Genomic DNA, 16,700 nt, shown 5'->3' with positions numbered 1-16,700 from the left:
AAAAAAAAAAAAAAAAAAAAAGCCTAAACAAATGGAAAGACATCTGCTCATTGGTAGAAAGACTTAACATCAATGAAATGCTAACTACTCAAGGCATTATACGCAGATTCATCACAATCCCTACCATGATTTCAACTGTCTTTTTCACAGATAAAGAAGTCTATCGTCAAATTAACACGGAATTGCAAAGAGCCTCAAAAAGCCAAAACAGCCAGCGTCGTGGCTCACACGAGTAATCCCAACACTTTGGGAGGCCAAGGCGGGCAGATTACAAGGTCAGGAGTTCGAGACCAGCCTGGCCGATATGGTGAAACACCATCTCTACTAAAAATACAAAACTTCAGCCAGGCATGGTGGTGTGCAACTGCAGTCCCAGCTACTCAGGAGGCTGAGGCAGGAAAATCACTTGAACCCAGGAGGCGGAGGTTGCAGTGAGCTGAGATCACGCCACTGCACTCCAGTCTGGGCGACAGGGAGAGTCTCCAGCTCAAAAAAAAAAAAATTTTTTTTTTAAATTAAAAGCCAAAACAATCCTGAAAAATAAGAAAACCAGACAACTCACACTGACTGACTTCCAAACGTAGTATAAAGCTACAGTAATTAATACATACGGTAACTGCATAAGGACAGCCATACACACTAACAGCACAGAATACTGAGCTTGGATATAAATCTTTGCACCTGTGTTCAACTGATTTTCAAAAGGCCACCAAAGGCCAGGTGCGGTGGCTCATGCCTGTAATCCCAGCACTTTGGGAGGTCGAGGCGGGTGGATCTCTTGAGCTCAGAAGTTCAAGACCAGCCTGGCCAATGTGGTAAAACCCCATCTCTAATAAAAATACAAAAAAGAAAAAAAATTAGCCGAGCAAGGTGGTGGGCACCTGTAATCCCAGCTACCTGGGAGACTGAGGCAGGAGAATTGCTTGAACCCAGGAGGCAGAGGTTGCACTGAGCCGAGATCATGCCACTGCACTGCAGCCTTGGCAACAGAGTAAGACTGTCTCAAAAAACAAAAAAAAAAGGGGTACCAAAAGGATTTAATAAAAACAACCTTTTCAATAAATGGTACTGAGGAATCTGAACATCTACACGCAAAAGGATGAACCTGGACTCTCACCTTCCACCATATCCAAATATTCACTCAAAATGGTTCAAAGATCTATATTCAAGATCTAAAACTGGAAAATTCTTACAAGAACGCATTGGGAAACAAAAATGACATTGGATTTGGCAACAACTTCATGAATATGATGTCAAGTACGAGCAATAACAAAAAATATACATGATATACCAAAATTAAAAACTGTGCAATGGATATTACCAAGAAAGCAAAAGAGAACCTATAGAATGGAAACAAATATTTGCAAATCACATAACTGATACAGGAAGAATATCAAAAACATATAAAGAACTACAACTCAACAAAAATTCAAACCTACTCAAAAATGGACCAAGGACTTAGACATTTCTCCACAGACAATTAAAACAGCCAAGAACCAAGTGAAAAGATGTTCAACATCACTAGTAATCAGAGAAATGCAAATCTATACCAAATCAATCCCACTTCACATTCACTAGAATGGCTATCAAAAACAAAAAGGAAAATAAAAAGTGTTGGTGAGGATGTTAAGAAAGTGGAACCCTAGTGCATTACGGGTGGGAATGTAAAATGGTGCAGCTGCTACAGAAGAGTTTGGTGCTGGCTGGTCCAAGTGGCTCATGCCTGTAATTCAGCAATTTTGGAGGCTGAGGCGAGCAGATCACTTGAGTTGGAAACCAGCCTGAGCAGCATGGCAAAATCCCATCTCTACAAAAAATATGGGAAAAAAAAAAAATTTAGCTGGGCAGGGTGGTAGTCCCAAGTAATCGGGAGGCTGAGGTGGGAGGATGGTTTGAGCCTGGGAGACAGGTTGAAGTGAGTGAGGTTGTGCCACTGCACTCCAGCCTGGGTGACAGACAGAGCCAGACCTTGTCTCAAAAAAAGAAAGAGTTTGAGGCTTTCTCAAAAAGTTCAACATAGAATTACTACATAACCCAGCAATTCCACTCTTAAATATATACCCAAAAAACTGAAAGCGGTAACTCTGACAGATTTGTACACTGGTGTTTACAGCAACATTATTCACAATAGCCAAAAGGTAGAAACAACCTAAATGTCTCTCAACAGATACACAAAATGTGTTATATACAATCACTCAGCCATAAGAATGCAACTTTAATATATGTTATGACATGGATAAATCTTAAAAACTTTACGCTGCCAGGCACGGTGGCACATGCCTGTAATCCCAGCACTCTGGGAGGCCGAGGTGGGCAGATCACGAGGTCAGGAGATCAAGATCATCCTGGCCAAAATGGTGAAATCCTTCCTGTCTCTACTAAAAACACAAAAATTTGCCGGGCATAGAGGCACATGCCTGTAGTCCCAGCTACTCAGGAGGCTGAGGCAGGAGAATTGCTTGAACCCACGAGGCAGAGGTTGCAGTGAGCTGAGATCACACCATTGCACTCCAGCCTGGGCAACAAGAGTGAAACTCTGTCTCAAAAAAAATAAAAAAACTTTATGCTTAGTGAAATAAGCCAGACACAGAGGAGCAAATATGTTATAATTTCACTTTTATGAGGTACCTAGAATAAGCAAATTCGTAGAGACTGAAAGTAGAACAAAAGGGTGATGTCTGGGTGGGGGAGGAGGGCAGAGGGAGTTTACTGCTTAATGGGTGCAGTTTTTGTTGGGGATGATGCACAAGTTTTGGGTATAGATAGTGGTGATGCTTACAACATTATGAGTAGATTTAATGCCATTGAATTCTTCATTTACAAATGGTTAGAACACAATAAAAGCAGCACACTCCCTACCACCTAAAATCTGCTTAATCATTGAACATACAGCTGATTCTCGCTCATTATTCATAGTAGTTATGGTTTTCTATTATATAAAAGAGCCTGGAAACTAAATTAGCAAATACTGAGCAATCACTCCCATGGGAAATACACAGTTAGGTTTCTTTGAGTCTATGGACACACTTTTGTCAGCTGTTCAATATATAACCTGTTTAACATCTATCTATTAGAAGATATTTTACATTACTGAATCACTAACATCAAATTCACAGCCAGTAGCTCTATAAATCGTGCCTGAACAAAGTTTATTTTCCTCATTGGGTATATCACAGCCTTCCTTTGCTTAGGAACACAAACTAGACAGCATCTGGACCCAGGCTTTGGGTCCCAAATTTAACCAGTAAACCACCAGGAAAAGCAAGGAAAAGTGAAAAATGTGGCATTACAGGGATTATAAAAAGGACACTTGTTTAAGCTATGAGAACTAAAACAAAAAGGCAGAGCGTAACTTTGCTTGACCTCAGCTGGAAACACGCACATTGTGACTCCTATTCTTTGCCACCCTGGGTGTCTACAAATGATGGCAAAAGCAATGCAAGTACTGATTTCAGATTTACAAATGAATTTTAGTAAGCATGAAATAATGAGCATCAGCTGTACAAAGGAAATAATGAGCATCAAGTGTACAAAGAAAAGGTAAGAACAGAAAGAGTCCAGCATGTAAAAACTGTGGACTGTTCATTAACTGGGCACTTACCCTTCCAAGTAGTTTGACAAACAAAGGCCATAATTTTAACACGTAAGTCTCATTTTTACTCATAAATAGCTTCTGGAGTTCTGAGATTAATTTCTGCAAACAAAAGCAATTAATTTACCAAACAGACTCTTTGAAAAAAAAAAATCCAATATCAAAGTCTAGGAATAATTTTTAAAAACTGATTCAACCAGTTTTCTCCATGATAAAAATATTACCCCACCCAAGGCCAGGTGCGGTGGGTCAAGCCTGTAATCCCAGCACTTTGGGAGGCCAAGGCAGGCAGATCACCTGAAGTCAGGAGTTCAAGACCAGCCTGGCCAATACAGTGAAACCCCATCTCTACTAAAAATACAAAAATTAGCTGGGTGTGGTGGCAGGCGCCTGTAATTCCTACTACTCGGGAGGCTAAGGCATGAGAATTGCTTGAACCCAGGAGGCGGAGGGTGCAGAAAGCAGAGAACATGCCACTGCACTCCAGCCTGGGTGACAGAGCGAGACTGTCTCAAAAAAAAAAAAATTACCCCTCCCAAAAAACTCCACAAGAAAAGCTGAAGCATAGAGCGAATGTGAAGGAGTTTTTACAGTAAATGCTCTAATACAAACACCCAGATTCTATCATTAACACTTTACTATGTTGGTCTTATCACCTATCTGGCCATCCTACCAGCCATCAATCCAACTTTTTTCCTAACAATATACTTTACCCTAAAAATGTCAGCATGCATATCATTAATTAGTTTAAATGGCACTGTATTAATATTTTCACACTAATAATGAAAAAATACATTAATAGCTTCATAATCAACAGACACGTGAAATAATTTTTAGTTCAAATTTATATAAAGAATTTCATATATGCTTTGTTGCAAGCTTGATAAATGGGTTACAAAAGGGATTTTATGGTCAGGCACGGTGGCTCATGCCTGTAATCTCAGCACTTTGGGAGGCTGAGGCAGGCAGATCACAAGGTCAAAAGTTCGAGACCAGCCTGGCCAATATGGTGAAACCCCATCTCTACTAAAAATACAAATATCAGTCGGGCATGGTGGCAGGTGCCTATAATCCCAGCTACTCCTGCTGAGGCAGGAGAATCACCTGAACCCAAGAGGTGGAGACTACAGTGAGCTGAGACCGCGTCACTGCACTCCAGCCTGGGCAACAATCACGAAACTGTCTCAAAAAAAAAAAAAAAAATTTATATGTATATATATGTTACTAAAAAATGAATTCATCAGAATAAAGCTATTTATGAAGACACTCGAGTTACTTTGTCATACTGAACATTACCAAGAAGTCTTCTGCATTTTAAGCAAGTAAAATCCCAGGTTTTAGGGGCTGGGTGTGGTGGCTCACGCCTGTCATCCCAAAACTTTGGGAGACTAAAGTGGGAGGACTGCTTGAGCCCAGGAGTTCAAGATCTGCTTGGTTAATATAGTGAGACCCTGTCTCTTAAAACAAAAAATAAAACAAGGCCTTCAAATATGGCTTTCCATGTAACCTAGAGTAAAAAATCCATCCTTAACAATGGTTCCCGCCATGGTCCTATGTGATTGGGCCCTCTTTTCCTCTCTCTAATTCACTCCACTACTGTCATACTGCCCAGTGTTCCCAGAACACCAACCAGGTACACAACCATTAGAGACGGGCCTTTGCCCTCATGGTTCTCTTGTCTGGTATGAAGTTACCCTACATTATCCACATGAGTAACTCCTCTGCCTTCAAATCACTGTTCAAATGTCCTTTCCTTTGCCTTCTCTGACCACCTTACATTCCTTTCTCACAGCACTCTCCAGTCCTTGCTCTTCTCCTTAGCGCTCTTCACTTACTACACTATGTACTTAATTATCTCTCCCACAAGAAAATAAGCTCCATCAAGCCTCCTTTGTTCACTGCTATATTTACAGCGCCTGCAACAAAGCACTACATATATCAGATGCCCAGTAAATATGTTACAAGAACAATGGTTAGAAAACCTAAAACCTGTGGCAAGTAATAACTAGAAAACTATAGAGACTAGGTAAGTTTATGTACATTAAATTTGTATCTCCTAGGATTATACAGTAACAACCCAAACATGAGTGAATCAGTTAATGCTCTCCCTCTTTCAGCAATACAATTCCTATTTCCTATTTATTGGGAACGAAGTAAAATGTCTGGATTTTAGTAACAATACATAGCTCCCCTCCTTACTACTATGTAATAAGCAAGGTGCCTATGCTAACTTATGCAATTCTTAATGTTGTGATTCAAAGCTAAAATCCTAGATCATAGTGCAACTATACCAATATGCCCAGATTTTTTTTGGGGGGGTGGGGACAGGCTCTCACTCAGCCAGGCTAGAATGCAGTGGTGAGATCATAGCTCACTGCAGCCTCAAATTTCTGGTCAAGCAATCCTCCCGCCTTAGCCTCCCAAGCATCTGAGACTACAGGCGCATGCCACCACGCCCAGCTAATTTTTAAGATATTTTGTAGAGATGGGTCTCACTCTGTTGCCCAGATGGGTCTGGAACTCCTGGCCTCAAGCAATCCTCCCACCTCAGCCTCCCAGCCTCCCGCATTGGGACTACAGGTGAGAGCCACTAAATCTGGCCCCCAGACTGAATTTTAAGCTTAGTGCAAAACCTTCTGATGCAGTATCCAGAAAATTCTTACATAAAAGAACACTCACAGTAGTCATAAGTTGCTCTGTAATAGATGCTATTTCTTGCTGTTTCTGAAGCAATAATGGCATTCCCATCTCCAAAGCAGTTGCTCCCCGCAAATGTACCTTTTGTGCTGAATGAACCACTAAAGGTATGACCAGTTTTGCCCACCTCACTGCCTCTTCTCCCATTTGAGTTGGGGCTTGTTCAATTAGCCTATAATAAAGAAATCAACGAATAATTAGCATGACGTCACGTTTTAAGTCTTAACAAGCAGTAAAATATGTGACACACAGAAATATACACAGTACGGCCCATTTGTTTTAGAATATATACAAATACGCATATGCACACAAGAAATAGATACAATTTTTACTAATTTGCACATTATTAATTTTGTAAACTTTTTTAAAGAACTAATCTTGTCTTAAGATTGAAATATTACAGTCACCCCTCAGTATCCCTGGGGTACTGGTTCTAGGACCTCACAATAATGCTCAGGTCTGATATAAAAAGGACGGTATAGTCATGCACCACAAACAAACGTTTTGGTTAAAAACTCAGCACATTCACAATAGTGGTCCAGTAAGATTTTAAGGGACCTGACAAGTTCCTATCACCTAGTGACATTGTAGCTGTTGTAACATTGCAGTGCAATACATTATTCATGTTTCTGATAACAATGGTGTAAACCAACAAATCTACTGCACTCTCATTCACATAAAAGTACAGCACAATTATATAGAGGACATTACTGTACTATAAGATAATGATAAGAAATGACCGGCCAGGTGCGGTGGCTCACACCTGTAATCTCAGCACTTTGGGAGACCGAGGCGGGGGGATCATGAGGTCAGGAGATGGAGACTATCCTAACATGGTGAAACCCCGTCTCTTCTAAAAATACAAAACTTAGCTGGGCGTGGTGGCACTTGCTTGTAATCCCAGCTACTTGGGAGGCTGAGGCAGAATAGCTTGAATCTGAGAGGCAGAGGTTGCAGTGAGCCAAGACCTCACTACTGTGTTCCAGCCTGGCGACAGAGCAAGACTCCATCACACACACAAAAAATAGTAATAAAAAAAAATTTTTTTTAAAAGACTATGTTACCGGTTTATGTATATACCACACTGTAATTTTTATTATTAGAGTTTACGCCTACTTCTATTTTTAAAAAGTTAACTGTAAAGTAGCCTTGAAGGGTCCTTCGGCAGATACTCCAGAAGGCAGCATTAACCACAGATGACAGCTCCATGCATGTTATTGCCCTTGAACAAGTTTTAGTATGACAAGATGTGATGGTGGGAGACACTGATAAGGATCCTGACCCTGCAAGAGGCCCTAGGCTGATGTGTTATGTTGTTAACCAAAAAGTTATGAAAGTCAAAAATAAATAAATAAATAAAAAATTAAGGCTCCTAGAATAAGGATTTAACGAGGGAAAATAATTTTGTACAATTGTATGTTTGTGTTTTAAGCTAAGTATTCTTTTTTTTTTTTTTGAGACCAAGTCTCTCTGTCACCCAAGCTGGAGTGCAGTGGCACTATCTCAGCGCACTGCAACCTCTGCCTCCTGGGTGCAAGTGATTCTTATGCCTCAGTCTCCCATATAGCTGAAGATTACAGGCACACATCACCACGCCCAGCTAATTTTGTATTTTCAGTAGAGATGGGGTTTCACCATGTTGGCCAGGCTGCTCTCACGCTGCTGACCTCAGGTAATCTGCCCACCTGGGCCTCCCAAAGTTCTGGGATTACAGGCATGAGTCACTGTGCCCAGCCAAAGCTAATTATTCTTACAAAAGTCAAAAAGTTTTAAAACTTTAAAGTCTAAAGTTACAATAGGCTGGCCAGGCACAGTGGTTCACGCCTGCAATCCCAGTACTTGGGGGGCTGAGGTGGGTGGATCACCTGAGGTCAGGAGTTCAACACCAGCCTGGCCAACATGGCAAAATCCCATTTCTGCTAAAAATACAAAAATAAGCCGGTCGTAGTGGCGGGCGCCTATAATCCCAGCTACTCAGGAAGCTGAGGCACAAGAATTACTTGAACCTGGGGGGTGGAGGTTGCAGAGCGCCGATATCACCCCACTACACTCCAGCCTGAACAACAGTGTGACTGTCTCAAAAAAAGTTACAGAAAGTAGAGACTAATTTATTTTTAAAATGTTTTTATAGATTTAGTGTAGCATAAGTGTACAGTCTTTATGAATAATCTACAGTAGTGCACAGTAACATCCCAGACCTTCACATTCCCTCATCACTCCTTCACTGACTCACCCAAAGAAACTTTAGTCCTAAAACCTCCATCCGTGGTAAGCGCCAGATACAGGTGTACCATTTTTTAATCTTTTTTATCATATTTTTACTGTACCTTTTCTACGTTTAGGTACACAAACAGTATTGTGTTAGAAGTGCCTACAACATCCAGTACAGTAATACACTGTACAGGTCTGTAGCCTGGGAGCAACAGGTTGTACCATGCAGCCTAGGTATATAGTAGGCTCTCCCCTCTAGGTTTGTGTAAGTCCACTCTATGTTTGCACAATGATGAAATTATATAATGATGCATTCCTCAGAATGTATTTCCATCATTATGTGACACGACTGTATTTGCATATAACTTATGCACATCTTCCCCTATACATCATTTCTAGATTACTGATAATAGCTAATACAATGTAAGTGCTAAGTAAGTAGTTGTTAAACTGTACTGTTTAGGAAATAATGACAAGAAAATCAAAGTCCGTACATGTTCAATACAGATGCAATTTTTCTGAGACTTTCAACCCTCAATTGGTTAAATACAAGGATGCAGAACTTACAAAGGGCCAACTGTATTACTTATTGTTATGCTAAATTCATCATTGTTACAGAAGAGGATAGCCAGAGAACGATGACATAATCTTAGCATCAATCAGAGCATTCAACAGTGGGCAAGTTAAAGCAAGTAACTCAACAAGAAAACTTTAAAGAACAAAAAACAGGGAAGACAGAAATCATGTCATCAAAGAGTTTACACTTAAAAAAAAAAAGAGTTTAGCTGTTGGTGTGCCTGTTATAACAAAAATGAAGAAGGTACTCTCCTATTCCCTGCTAAACACTGATTGCCTTTCTAAACAACCCCTAAGCCCACTTATGAGTTTACATTATTTTTAAAACCCTTACAACAAGCTTTAACAGAGATATTTTTCAAACCCGAACTGTGTATGTTACTAGTAGGAACATAACCAAGACTTCACCTTGAACATGGTCCCAGTAAAAATTTTAAACACCTAGTAACCCATGCACATCTACTTCCACCTTCTTTCTGTTACTTCTTGTCCTTGAGTCTTTTGGTGTAAATGACATTTCCCCCTTTTAATGTCTGTCTCTCATTTAAATTCCAAAAGCCCTCTCCTTCAGCTAAACTTATGAAAACTATTCTTCAATTTGCACAGCATCCAAATGCATACCTTATGATAACATTTAACGCTTCAAAATCAACAACAGCAGAATGCGTCTCTCCTTTATTAAATAGTATTTCTAATGAATCAATTATACTGGATACCTAAAAAACAAACCAAATAAATACAAATGAAATAAGCCTGAACTGTTTTTATTGGCATTATAGTTGTTTTTTAATTGGCATATAGTTAAGACGGCATACCCAAAAACTATACTCACCATTTTGCCAACCACTTCAGAGGGAAATGTCTGCTTAGATATCACCCAAAGTGCTCTGGTACGTACATTTTTGTCTGAACTCTTAATGGTATCATTCAATTTTGAAAGCAATTCTAGAGCATTTGCCTCTGAAAAACAAGCAGTTTTAATTTTGTATAGAATAGCTGATACTCTTTAAAGTCTCAAATATAAAACTAGAGAAAACAATATACTCATCAATCATAAAATTAAAAGTATTCCCAGAGAATAGATCAGAGAACCAATGCTGATACCAAACTTCTCCCCAAAACACAAAATTCAGATTAGAAGGGAAGGTATACTGAGAGAAAATAAACAACAGACACCAAATCAGACTTTCTTGTGCAACTGAAGTAACTACAGATATCACTGTAGGTTTGAACATACAAGACAATTTTTGGTAAGATGTTTTCAATCCTGCATCTCTGCTCCAAAATGAACAACTCCTGCTTTAGGTTGTTAACACTTCCATGCATAAAAAAGAGCAAGCAGCAGCTTTTCCCTCAAAAACAGATGGTAACAACTTTGACATCTTTATTCCTAACTTTCCTTCTCTAAAGATAAGAGTTTCCTTTACAATGGAAATCATCTAACTATGGAACAACAATGCAGACTACTTGAAAACTTAGAAAGCATTAGGTTCTGTGCTTTTATTACCACTTTTAGTTCCAAATTATCCCACATTTATCATTATGTCAAAGAACTTTTCAATTCAGCATATTCCTTAGTGCATAAGCCTGAATAAAAATTTCCATTTTTACAGCAATCATGTTTAAATACCCTTTTTATTTTATTTTTGTTTGAGACGGAGTTTCACTCTTCCTTCCCAGGCTGGAGTGCAATGGCACCATCTTGGCTCTCTGCAACCTCCACCTCCCGCGTTCAAGCGATTCTCCTGCCTCAGCCTCCTGAGTCGCTGGGATCACAGGCATGCGCCATAACGCCTGGCTAATTTTTTTTGTATTTTTAGTAAAGATGGGGTTTCTCCATGTTGCCCAGGCTAGTCTTCAACTCCTGACCTTAGGTGATCAGCCCGCCTCAGCCTCCCAAAGTGCTGGGATTACAGGCATGAGACACTGCACCCAGCAAATATTTTTTTTTTTGAGACAGTCTCGCTCACTCTCTCAGTCTGGAGTGCAGTGGCGTGATCTCAGTTCACTGCAAGCTCCGCCTCCCGGGTTCACGCCATTCTCCTGCCTCAGCCTCCCGAGTAGCTGGGACTACAGGCGCCCGCCACTACGCCCAGCTAAGTTTTTGTCAAATACCCCTTATTTTTATGAGCAAATTTTGTAGTATCAAAGTTAGAGCTACGTGTAGGTGATGACAATCTAAACATTCTTTCCTAAAAGCAAACCTTAAACTACAGGTTCTGAAACTAATCCAGAGATAATAGTACTTTTAACAGCATCAAATTATACTTAAAATTTATACTTTATACTCTAAAACTATTGACAGTCATAAGAAATTTATCTACCTGATAATTCTGAGGTAATTTTGGGATTATATAAGCAAAACCCCAGGGCTTGTAGAGCAGCACTACTCAGCTCCGAGTTTTGACTGGAAATGTGAGTCTACAAAAACAAAACCACATTTATTACAAACAAGCACAGCTGTAAATCAATCTTTAGAAAGCAGAAGTCAATTATAGAACAAACAAATTCATCACATTTTACTCCAACAAATCCTTGAGAATATGCATAAAAAACAAAAATAAACAAGGAATAAAATCAGAAGGCCATGTGTACAGTTTGGCAAAGAAAGGAGAGGAAACCGGATCAAGATCAACTGAATGAAGATAAAGGATATCTCTACACCTATGAAAGCAAAGAAAAAGAGGTCAACAGATGAAAAATGCTAAAGACATAACAGGGAAAAGGGAGTAAGGCCCTTCCACTGAGTAAACAAGAGACTCAAATGCAAAAGCTAACATCCTAACTTTAGAGGGGAGTGACATCTCTTCCTCCAAGACTGGGAGAAGGAAGGGGTTAGAATGTAACATTTATAAAGTATCTATTATTATCTCAATTAGTAGTTATACAAAACAATTTTTTAAACCTTACTTTATACATAAGAGAATTTCAATCCATGTCAATCTAGAAATTGTTTTTTTTTTTTTGGAGACAAGAGTTTCGCTCTTGTTGACCAGGTTGGAGCGCAATGATGTAATCTCAACTCACTGCAATAATCTCTCACTGCAACCTCCGCTTCCCAGGTTCAACAGTAGCTGGGATGACAGGCGTGCGCCACCATGCCTGGCTCATTTTTTGTATTTTTAGTAGAGATGGGGGTTTCACCATGTTGGCCAGGCTGGTCTCGAACTCCTGACCTCAGGTGATCCACCCGCCTCAGACCTCCCAAAGTGCTGGGATTACAGCCGTGAGCCACCTTGCCTGGCTGTCAATCTAGAATTGAAAGTCCAACTCATCGTATTTATGTAAAAGCTATAAAAGGCCAAATCTGTCAAAGAGGATCTCAGTATGTTTACTTTTACCCTGTACCCCATTTCCTTGTACCATTTCCTACTCCAAAGGGATTTATCTTCAAAATCCCCCATATCTGTTTGAATCAAATATCCAAGGAATCCTCAAATTCCTGAGCAGGAGAATAGCAAATGTTAATGGTTAAATATATGAGCAGATACTTCTCTGCAGTGTCTTCTATATTTACAAAACGAAGCCAAAAAATTCAAACCCTAGAGTACAGAATGTAAGGGATATAGTACAGCAACCAGGTGTAAGCAACTAAGGCTTAATACTTTGAGAGCTACTACTATATCTCCTGGATAATAGCTAGTAAATGTCTGTGATTAATTTTCATTAAACTTACTTGAAAGTGTTCCTTAACAATAATGTGTCTCATTTTCAAGAATGTTGTGGATTCCTAGACACAATCCTAGCTGAACTCTAAACACAACATAGAAACATGTTCTACTTTACCTGGTATGGTTACTACTCTGAAAGAATTCAATTATCCTTTCATTGCTTAAAATTGCTATTGTTCTATTATCAACCTTCCACGTGTATCCAAATAATTTCAGGCACAAATCCTATTTACAAACAATGCAACTTGACTCAAAATGTATGCAATAAGACTGGGCACAGTGGCCAACCAACATGGAGAAACCCCGTCCCTACTAAAAATACGAAAAAAAATTAGCCGGGCATGGTGGCGCATGCCTGTAATCCCAGGTACTTGGGAGGCTGAGGCAGGAGAACAGCTTGAACCCAGGAGGTGTTCAAGCCACTGCACTCCAGCCTGGGCAACAAGAGCAAAACTCTGTCCCCCGCCAAAAAAAAAAAAAAAACCAAAAAAAAAGTATGCAATAGAGTTCCTGATCCTATAAATGCTCAATATACGAAAGTGCATGTCTTTACATCGAATTACAACAATGTGGAATATGACAATAAAGAAAATGGAATAAACACCGATATTAAGTAACTAGCACACAATAAAGTTTCTGCTTACACAAAAAAAGTTGATGACTATGACAACACCAAGAGTAGGCAGCATCTCTGTTAATACTTAGCCAAAAATCATGTTAAAATGTACAATACGTGTCTGGATGAAACACTTGTTTAAAGGCACACGGCTGGGCACAGTGGCTCACACCTGTAATCCCAGCACTTTGGGAGGGCAAGACGGGCGGATCACCTGAAGTCAGGAGTTCAAGACCAACCTGGTCAACATGATGAAACCCCATCTCTACTAAAAATATTAGCCAGACGTGGTGAGGGCATGCCTGTAATCCCAGCTACTCAGGAGGCTGAGGCAGGAAAATCACTTGAACATGGGAGACAGAGGTTGCAGTGAGCTGAGATTGTGAAACTGCACTCCGGCATGGGTGACAGAGCAAGATCTGCCTGAAACAAACAAAAAGCATAAAAGTTGGGCATGGTGGCACCTACTTGTAATCTCAGTTACTAAGGAGGCTGAGATGGGAGGATCGTTTGGACCCAGGAGTTCGAGACCGGCTTAGGCAACCTATCAAGATACCCACCTCAATTTTAATAATTAAAAACAAAAATAAAAGCACAAGAACAAGGTCATAATAAAAACAAAAAATATTTTTAAAAAAAGGAACAAGGTCATAAAAATAAGAACTCAAAGAAACATTGGAGATAAAGTTCAACTTTTTCATTCTAAAAACAAGAAAATTTAAAATATGTTAAGGATGGTCAGGAAGCCACTGAGTAGGCAAGTGAAGACACGAACACAGCTCCATATGTATGATGTCAAACATCATTTCCCTAAAGCAAAAAAGATAACAGTTGTAGCAAAAACTGAGGGTGAATGAGGAAAAAGAAATTAATGCTACCTACAGAGTAGACCAAAGACAACTGTAATTTTAAAATCACTTACTTAGATGTAGATTCCCAAAGGAAAGAAAACAGGTTAATCTCTGATCACTGCTTTCAAGAGCACAAACTCAGATTCAAGTGCCCTTAGGCAACTTAGGCAAATTAAATTAATTTCTTCACCTGCAAAGTGATCATTAAGAAATAATCTCATGGAACTATGGAGAGTTAAGTGATAAAGCACGTAAGGTAATTAAGAAAGTACCTGAGAAGCTTTAAGTAACAATAAAGAGTATTATAATCAGTATTACTACTGTTATATTTTAGATTCAAAGCTTTTGAGTCAACCGGCAAAACTTTTAAAAACCACCAAAAGTGGCTCAGCAAGGTGGCTCACGCCTGTAATCCCAACACTTTGGGAGGCCGAGGAAGGAGGATCGCCTGAGGTCGGGAGTTCGAGACCAGCCTGACCAATATGGAGAAACCTCTTCTCTACTAAAAATACACAATTAGCCGGGGTGGTGACGGATGCCTGTAATCCCAGCTATTCAGGAGGCTGAGGCAGGAGAATCGCTTGAACCTGAAAGGCGGAGGTTTCAGTGAGCCAAGGCCGAGCCACTGCACTCTCTCTGGGCAACAAGAGCGAAACTCCACCGCAAAACAACAACAACAAAAAAAACAAACTACCAAAAGTGAAAAACTATTTAACAAACAGATACATACCTTTAAAACTTTGTACAGCCGAGGAAGCTTTTTCTCGATTTCTATAATTACTTCTTTTCCTTCTTCTCCAGTCATACGACTTAAAAAGCAGGAAGAACACAAGTTTAGGTAGTTGACGGGGAAAAAAAAAAACTCCCTAAAATACATGCACCACCTTTTTAAAAATTACTTTCTAACTCTTGTAAATGAATTAACCCAGTAGGTAAAGTCCTTAAAGGCATATAGAATATATAATGCAATATATATCAGAAATGAAAGTAGAAAACCCTTCAGAATAACTTTTTACATCCGTTACACGCAAGTTGTGATAGCCTGACTCCAAAAAGACAGAACGGGGATCCCTATCCCTAGTTACTAACGATTTACTAAGCCTTTACAAAAGGTTTTACAAAAGTTTAGTACATTTCTATGAAAATTACTTTGAAGCATTTTGCAATTAATAAAAATCAGTTTATGGCTGTTAAAAAAAAAAAAAACAACTCTGGGTAGCCACATTTTCCCAACACATCGGAGGTTTACACTGAAAACCCCTCCTCCAACAACTACTTCCAAGCGAAACTTTTAAAAATCCCTCGCTTGCAAAACACGTGCAAGCTCCCTCGTTCCAAACACACACCTCAAGCGCACCAGCAGCAGTACCCGGGAACGTCACCTAGGATACATCTCCCCCGCCCCCCAACGCGTCCGCGACTCGGGTGTCCTCACATTTGCCAGACTTCTAGAACTCATATTCATTCTACGCGCCCCTCCCAACCACCTTCTTTCTCCCCAGTCTAGAGCGCTCCCCCCACCCAGCAACGCCCCGTGGCGGACCTCACCTGGTCAGACTCAGGTAAGCGTCAGTCTGCCCTCCATGGGAGGCAGAAGGGTCTTCCAAAGTCTCCAACAGCGGCGCGAGGGGGCTCTGACCCCTGGCCGTCATGTCGGCCACCCTGAGGCCCGAACCGGAAGAGGAGAAAATCCAGTGACCGATGGAAACAGCCCCGCGGCGGCCTTGTGAGTCCGGCCCTCACACCCGCACGCCCGCCCCGGCCTCACAGCCACGCCGCGTCTGCACCCCAGGCCTCCGAAGCACCAAACCCCAGCGCGAACCTCCTCCGGCGCCCGGCACCAGGAACCTGAGGCCACGCCACATTCGGGCCTGGGCCCGCTCCCGCCACCACTTTCCCGGGCAGCTTTCAACAGAGGGAGGAGATCGGCAGAGGGCGGGAGAAGCCCGGGGAACGAGGCATCTCGCCGCGAAGGGGCGGAGGGTGGGCAGACTAAGGGCTTCCCGCGGCCTATCACTGTGACCCCGATATTTATCCCACCTAGGAAGATCAGGACAGGGTCCTCTCCGCCTCTGCCCCTCAGCACCCGGACGCTGCCAGAGCTCGACTTTCCCTGCTCCGGCTGTTTACTCACGCGTGCGGCGCTCTCCCTCCTAGACCAAGATGGCGGCGGGGCGGGCCCAGGAGTGCGCGGGAGTAGGTTAGGCCTGGCGGGAGAAGTTCGAGCCAATCCAACAGTCAGCGGCGCACCTGAGTTATCGATCGCATCGCTTCCCTGCCCAGCTGCCGTGTCTCGCCCCGCTGGTCAGCATCAGGTGGTGGTGTTTTGCCTAAGGCGAGAGACGAAATTCAAAATGTGACTTAATTGCGCACACTCACTAGACTGAACTTAGTAGACCTTTAGACTAGGTGTTCAAACTCCAAGTCCAGTGCTTGTTGAAGTTTTAGCTACAAATCAGTTAGCAAAAGGAGATAACGTACTGTTA

The 16,700-nt window shown here is 41.1% G+C and overlaps 1 protein-coding gene across 3 annotated transcripts in view; it reads right to left on the bottom strand.

The window, feature by feature from the left end:
• The window catches only part of RIF1 (replication timing regulatory factor 1), a 61,462-nt gene extending 45,057 nt beyond the window's left edge, over positions 1 to 16,405 (bottom strand). For 2 of the 3 annotated variants that reach the window (XM_011987843.1, XM_011987845.1), the window contains exons 1-8: positions 16,255 to 16,405; positions 15,763 to 15,876; positions 14,945 to 15,023; positions 11,401 to 11,497; positions 9,909 to 10,036; positions 9,698 to 9,792; positions 6,272 to 6,461; positions 3,602 to 3,694 (exon numbers count right to left, since the gene is read on the bottom strand). In XM_011987843.1, the coding sequence (XP_011843233.1) occupies positions 3,602 to 3,694; positions 6,272 to 6,461; positions 9,698 to 9,792; positions 9,909 to 10,036; positions 11,401 to 11,497; positions 14,945 to 15,023; positions 15,763 to 15,866 (786 nt within the window). In that variant the 5' untranslated portion in view covers positions 15,867 to 15,876; positions 16,255 to 16,405. The remainder of the gene's footprint in view (positions 1 to 3,601; positions 3,695 to 6,271; positions 6,462 to 9,697; positions 9,793 to 9,908; positions 10,037 to 11,400; positions 11,498 to 14,944; positions 15,024 to 15,762; positions 15,877 to 16,254) is intronic. The other variant, XM_011987844.1, reaches the window with a different exon arrangement.
• Positions 16,406 to 16,700: the final 295 nt, after the last annotated feature.

Source organism: Mandrillus leucophaeus, unplaced genomic scaffold (genome assembly GCF_000951045.1).
Source record: "Mandrillus leucophaeus isolate KB7577 unplaced genomic scaffold, Mleu.le_1.0 Scaffold318, whole genome shotgun sequence".
Lineage (NCBI taxonomy): Eukaryota > Metazoa > Chordata > Mammalia > Primates > Cercopithecidae > Mandrillus > Mandrillus leucophaeus.
Note: the sequence above shows the minus strand (reverse complement) of the source record. Positions and strands in the feature narration are given on the sequence as shown.